At 41.0% G+C, this 7226-nt stretch overlaps 1 protein-coding gene across 1 annotated transcript; it reads right to left on the minus strand.

The window, feature by feature from the left end:
* Positions 1 to 425: 425 nt before the first annotated feature.
* LOC129405918 (olfactory receptor 52P1-like) lies at positions 426 to 1367 on the minus strand. Its single transcript, XM_055143639.1, has one exon. It carries the CDS (start codon positions 1365 to 1367, stop codon positions 426 to 428), a length of 942 nt encoding a protein of 313 aa, XP_054999614.1.
* Between the last annotated feature and the right edge of the window lie 5859 nt (positions 1368 to 7226).

Here is a 7226-nt window from a genome sequence, read left to right on the forward strand (position 1 = left end):
TTAGTAGCTACATTATCTGTTAGAGGCTCCCTGAGGCTTGCAACCAATCTCCTTTACAAGGAGACACCTGGGGGTGATTCATTACCCATTTGACTTGTGCCATATTTCCTTATTGAAACAAGAATACCACCTTGTTTGGATGTATGTCTCCCACCTTGCTAGGAGCCACTGGTCTCCTTACTTTTTTGTTCTAGGGACACACCGGATGATGCTCAGGGGTTACTCCTGGTTCTGCACTCAGGAATTACTGCTGGTGACACATGGGGGACAATATGGGGACAAAGAATAAAACCCAGGTTGGCTGCATGCAAGGCAAATGCCCTACATGCTGTGCTAATGCTCTGGTCCAGCCATTGGTCTAAACTTTGTACACTTCTCCCATTGTTCCTGAGCAATGACCCATGGTGGGGTGGAAGGCTGTATGACTAAGTAGTACCCCTTTTCAGCAGTCGAAGAGCTCCATCCCGAATCTGCTTGGTCTTCATGCCGTAAATGATGGGGTTGAGCATGGGGGGTACCACAAGATAGAGGTCAGCCAGAAGGATGTGGACATGCCGTGGCACATGTTGACCAAAGCGCTGTGTGTAGAACGAGAAGAGTCCAGGTGTGTAGAAGAGAAGGATGACACCCAGGTGTGAGCCACAAGTGCCAAATGTTTTAGCCCTGGCCTCCTTGGAGGAGAGGCTTAACACAGCCCGCAAGATGAGAGCATAGGAGACAGCAATGCAGACGGAGTCAGCGCCAACTACCAGTGTGGCAGCAGTGATGCCATAGATGTTGTTTGGCTTTGTGCCCCCACAAGCCAGCTTTACCACCGCCATGTGCTCGCAGTAGGAGTGGGCCACTACTCGACTGCAGTAACTCAGTCTGGCCAGTAAGCAGGTGAGTGGGGTCATAAGCCCTAAGCCACGAAACACAGCAGCAGCTCCTAGCTTGCCCACAGCTTCTGGGGGCAACAGTGACCCATAGTGCAGTGGCCGGCAGATGGCTAAGTACCGATCGAAGGCCATTGCTAGCAGGATACCGGATTCTACAGCGGAGAAGCCGTGGATAAAGAACATTTGGGTAGCACAGGCTTCAAAGGCGATCTCAGCAGCATTTGCCCAAAAGATTGCAAGGAGCTTGGGCACAGTGGAGGTGCAGAGCACCAGGTCAATCATGGACAGCATGCAGAGGAACAGGTACATGGGCTGATGCAGTGAAGGCTCTGATCGCACCACCAGCAATACCACCATGTTGCCAAGCACTGCCAGAGCATACATGGAGCAGAAGGGAAATGCAATCCAAAAGTGGGATGCCTCCAGGCCAGGAATTCCTATGAGCAGGAAGGAGGCTGGGTTCTGATGGCTATGGTTTGTGAAATGCATGTCCAGGTCAAGGTAGCCTTTGTATGAAAGAGACTACTCCCTTGCAGTGAGCCCTAAGAGGCTCTAAGAGATGAAGGGTTAGAATCCATGCTTATGCTGTGGCTGAAACTAAAATGGCAGTAGGAAATATTTGAGTTAAACTTCATGAAAGCAATCAAGGATGAGAAGATGGTAGAACACTGGGAAGTGATGCAAAGCAGGAGGTAGAGTTGTTACAGGGTTAAAAGAAATCCTCTGTCACCTGTGACTGATGTAACAATATCTAAGACTGAGAGCCTGGAAATGAGTGGCAGAGATGCAGAATGCTCTGCCCAGCTAAGGTAAATGGCTAGAGCCACAGCTTTTTTGTCTCTGCCCTTGAAGCCTCAGCTGTTTATATTTTCATTATTTTCTTTTGTTTCATCTCTATTGCTTAGAAGGTCTCCCAGCCTCTTCCAGATGATTCACCCAGAATAATCTTATGACAGCAATCTTACTGAGAACTTGTTTTTAATTGCTTTAGCATTCTTTATAAGAACATCCTTGTCTAAAGCACATAGGGCTAGAAATTTGGGCACTAGACACAAGGTTCTGTTTTGAGGAAGAGAGCCAGTTCTTATGCATGAGCATTTCTATTGATGATCTGTAAGCTACCCATATAAATTCAGCATTCATTAGCAGAGGAACCAGGACAGTCCATTGCAAACTACAGCCTAGCTATTCACTCACTGTGTGATCTCAGAAGTCACTTTACCTTTCAACCAGCTCCCTCATCTGTGACTCTGAGAGGGCGAGAGCTGCTTCAGAGCCACTGTGATGAATTACAGTGGGAGGACCACCTATCTGAAGAGTAGTAGCTCTACATGGCACAGAACAGCAGTCAGGATGATGCATTTGTAACTCCTCTTTATCTGAAGGGAAGAATGTCAGTGAGAAAATTCTTAGCAGGTCAGATCTTTAACTGGTGTTCATCCCTGAAGCAGATACACTGACATACACACTTACCAGGTCTGGGGCAAGGAATAGATTCAGTCCTGTAGGAATTAGAGTTTGGGGAGGAGATTACTAGTGTATTTATCATATTATTAAAGTCCTGGCTGAGAGTAACAGTCCCTGGAGATGAAACTACTAAAGAGACACCTGGGATGCTAGAAAAAGGAAGAAATTGAATCCAGGGAATTTGGGTCTCGGTGGGGAGAAGAAAGGATAGTGGAGAAAATGTACCCTGAGGGTTCAGTGTATGTAGGAAGGAGGTAGGTGAGTAGACCCCTGAGCACAAGTATCCCCAAAGGCTTTTGAAAATAGGAACACATTTTAGAATATCTTGCTAATTAATTTTTTTCTTATTCTCTCTCTTTTTTTTCAACAGAATCTCCAAGAAGCATGTATGTGAGATAACCGCTTACCATTTATAAAGAATTAATTTTCAGGGATGTTGAGACAATTAGATGAGATAACATATATAAGGCACTTATCATTTTTGCCTGGTTTCCTAAAAGTAGAAAGTTTTGGTTTTATTATTTCATTTAATTCAATGATCATGGGTAGAAAATGAATGTATGACATGAACTGTGCTCAATTGTAGGGTGGAGAGTTAAATGATCATGTCTCTATTTCAAGGAAGTCACAATATGATGAGGGGAATGGATAAACATGAAAGTTCATGGAGTGACTGGGGAGATAGTACAGGGCTAAGCTTGGTCCATTCCTCGGCTCCACATGTTCCTCTTAGTACCATAGATTGTAGATATGGTAGGTCCTGAGGTTCCCAAATACTTGTAGGGTCAGAGCGGTACCACATCTTTGGGACCTTGCATTGAGCTGCCTGCCTAGTTTGTTAAATACCTTTATGAGTGGCCTCCAGCCAAAGAGATAGTACAACAGGGCAAATGCCCTATGCAAATGGCAGACCTGGGTTTGACCCTGACATCTTATGTGGTTCTCTGAGCACTTCCAAGAGTGATTTCTGAGTGCAGAGCCAGGAACAACCTCTGAGCATTGCTGGGTGTACCCCTACCCCACAACCCCCCCTAACCTCCCCTGAACTTTGCAAAAGGAGTGGCCTTTTCACTGCTCAGTAGTCTTTCCCCATTAAAAGATAAATGTTTATTAAAATTGTATGAGGTTTATGTAGATAAAACAACACATAACATAAAGGCTAATTTATTGAGGAAGAAATTTTTCTATTAAAATTAAGAATGTAGGGTTTAAAAGTCTAAGGTGGACTTAGAGGAAGGGAGGGAATATACCGTGTGAGAAAATGGAAATAATGAATAACGAACCTGTTCTGGAACCATTGAGGTATAGTTCAAAATTAATATTTTCCCGAGTCTTTAAAATTCTAAGCAACAGCATTTTTTCTCTTCCCTTTCATAGACAATTTACAAAATGCTATTTGAGTGATTTGAGTGATATCACCCAATTTCAGATGTTTTTGATAGTATCTTAATTAAGTAGAAGTTCTTAATAAGCAGTTTTCCCTATTTATAGAATTAGGGAGGGTTGTCAAGAGATAGCAAATCTAAGACATTTATTGCCCATTGGCAGATAAGTAAAAAAAGAAATTGTGACACACACTACACACACACACACAACACACTACACACACACACACACACACACACTGGAATTGAATACTACTCATCTCTAGTTGGAATCTTATCTTTGACTACAATTTGGATAGATAGTAAATAAAATCAGTCAGGGAAGACAGAGATTAGGTAATTTCACTTATGTAGTAAATAAATTAACAAAGGAATGAAATAGACAGTGTCCAGTCAAAACAAGCCCGTGGATTCTGACAGTAGAACTGAGGTTACCAGACACAGATGGATTCAGGTAGGGAGTGATGGGGAAGACTAGAGGGAACCTAAAGATAAAGGTAGAATTTTTTTCCAGTACTTTGATGTTGCAAGCAAGTATGTTAAAGCCAAATACATGCATGCTGCTTTAGGTATATCAGTGGGTCTCATTCCCCTGACCCTGAAAGAGCCTCCAGTACGGCACTGTTTGGAAGGACCAGTAAGGAGAGGCTGCTAAAATCTCAGAGCTGGCCAAATGGAGACATTACTGGTACCTGCTCAAGCAAATCGATGAACAATGGGATGACAGTGATACAGTGATATTTTGATGTTGCACTAGTTTTGCATGTCAAAAGCATAAACATTAACATGATTGTAAACCATATTGCCTCAATAATAAAATTTTAAAAAGAAATATTTAAATGCAATTATGATATTTAATGCACTGACTGGGATAAAGGAAGCCTAACACATTGTTATGTTATTAATACTGTAATTAAATTATTATATTTAAATAATTTTCATACAGAATGGTGTTGTGAACGCAGATAATAGGGCAAACTCTTGTCTCTGGTAGTGCATAAGAGATTGTGATGGTATTATTTATTCAGAAATATGAGTAATTAAACAGAGAAAGTGATTAGATTAACACATAAAATTCTAATTGACAAGAAAGGCAGATATGAAGTTTGATTTTAGACCATCAAGTTATTAGTAAATTGACACACTTGACAAGTGTGTTTGACATTGTCTTGAAGATACAGAAACTAGAAAATACTCCTGCTTTAATAAACGTTAAATAGAGATGCTAGAGGGAATAATTAGTGGGTGATGGCCTGGTCTAAATAATAGAAAGGAAGGTATAGGATTTTGTCTCTGAGCACATAGATTCCTCAGGAAGATAACTTTACAGAATATTACTAAGCACCTATAAATTAGCATTTCTCTAAGTACTAGTGAAGAAAAAAGTGCAGTGAACAAAGAAGAAAAAATATTTCTCATGGAATTTCTGTTAGTAAGAGACTTTCATAAAAGATGCATAACATAAATAAGTACTAAAAATGCTAAGAATAGTACAATAGCATAAAAATGATAAGGTATACACAGTGAGAGAGTCATAATATAGGCTTTTTTTTTGTTTTTTATGGTTTGTTTGTTTGTTTGGGGCCACATCTGGCCGTGTTCAGGTCTTACTCCTGCTCTGTGCTCAGGGATCACTCCTGGAGTTGCTCAGGACCATATGTGGTATCAGAGATCAAATCCAGGTTAGCCAATGTTCAAGATAAGCACCTTACCTGCTGTACTATCACTCTGGAGCCTGTGATAGGGCTTTCTGAGGTGAAATTTTAGTAGGAATCTTGATAAAATGTGTGATCAAGACCTCAGCTTCATAAAATAGTCAGGCAGAAAGAACAGCAGACCTTGATATCTGGCATATCTGGTGAATTTGTATCATGTCAGAGTGACAGGGAAGAAGGTAGATGGTAAATATAGACAAGTAACCGAGATCCAAATAATAAAGCATATTGTAATCTTTTATTTTTTTTATTTTTTATTTTTTTGGTTTTTGGGTCACACCTGGCGATGCACAGGGGTTACTCCTGGCTCTGCACTCAGGAATTACTCCTGGCGTTGCTCAGGGGACCATATGGGATGCTGGGATTTGAACCCGGGTCGGCCGCGTGCAAGGCAAACGCCCTACCCGCTGTGCTATCGCTCCAGCCCCCAAGCATATTGTAATCTTTGGAGAAACTTGATTTTATTTAGTTATGATAGAAAGTTATAGAAGATTTTGTACAGGAATGTTAGACTGTGACATTTATTTTTGACTTTTGTGTCACACCCAGTGATGTTCAGGGGTTACTCCTGGCTCTGCACTCAGGAATTACTCCTAGCGGTGCTCAGGGGACCATATGGGATGCTGGGAATTGAACTCGGGTCAGCCACAGGCAAGGCAAATGCCCTACCTGCTGTGCTATCACTTTAGCCCCAGACTGTGACATATTATTATTTTTTTTTGCTTTTTAGGTCACACCCAGCGATGCTCAGGGGTTACTCCTGGCTTTGCACTCAGGAATTACTCCTGGCGGTGCTCGGGGGACCATATGGGATGCCGGGGATCGAACCCGGGTCGGCCACGTGCAAGGCAAATGCCCTACCCGCTGTGCTATCGCTCCGGCCCCAGACTGTGACATATTTTAAAAGATCGCTCTGAGTTCTGTATACAGAAAAAAAAGTTTGACACATTTTTTATAGCCAGAGCAAAATAATCATGGTTTAAAGTAGGGTATCTGAAAAAAATTAACACTTGGAATATTCTTTGAGGAATGAGTAGTAGAGTATGTTGTTGGGTTAATTGAATGTAGGTTTTCAAGACTATTATGGGATTAAAATGCTTCCCACTGAAGATTTAGTGAATGAAAACATAGTGTAATGTGAAAGATTGATCCCTCCCATTGTCTAATCTTGTGAAGCTTCTTTTCTATCATAGTTCTATTTTGAACATGCAGACTTGGAAATAAGTGCTCACTACTCAAGTGCTCACTAGTCAGGTAAACTAGTTAACAGCACAACATTCAGGGGAGATATTTGAGTTAAAGTATTTGGGATCAAAGAATAGGTAGTCAGAGAAATGTGAAATGAAAAATAGTCATCTAGAAAATGGGGAAAAAAAGATTGATCGGAAAGAGAAGAGTTAGACACTAAAGCATATTTTAAGATCTGGCTTTATGAGGTAGGATCAAAATATTTGGAGACTATTACAAAATCAGGAAGTAGGGAGTGTTCATCAAGGTGAAGTTTAATAGTTTAGATAAAAGGCCAAGTAAATAAAGATTACTTTATAAAATCCATGCACAATAATGACAGTAAGCGAGATAATTTCACTTAATATCAATGATATTAACTCACACAAACACATACAACGACAGGATATATAAGAAAACTGAACCCAATATTCTGTTGCTTAAAAGAGACCGTTTGTTCCATCAAGAATCAGAATCAAGGCTCAGAATCAAAGGCTAGAAATCCACCATACAGGAAAACAGCAGATTAAAAAAAGCTGAAAGAGGCACACTAA

Source organism: Sorex araneus, chromosome 6 (genome assembly GCF_027595985.1).
Source record: "Sorex araneus isolate mSorAra2 chromosome 6, mSorAra2.pri, whole genome shotgun sequence".
NCBI classification, from domain to species: Eukaryota; Metazoa; Chordata; class Mammalia; order Eulipotyphla; family Soricidae; genus Sorex; species Sorex araneus.

Bases quoted from the DNA above. Each gene is read 5' to 3' on its own strand.
- LOC129405918 (XM_055143639.1), bottom strand. From the start codon at position 1,367: ATGCATTTCACAAACCATAGCCATCAGAACCCAGCCTCCTTCCTGCTC.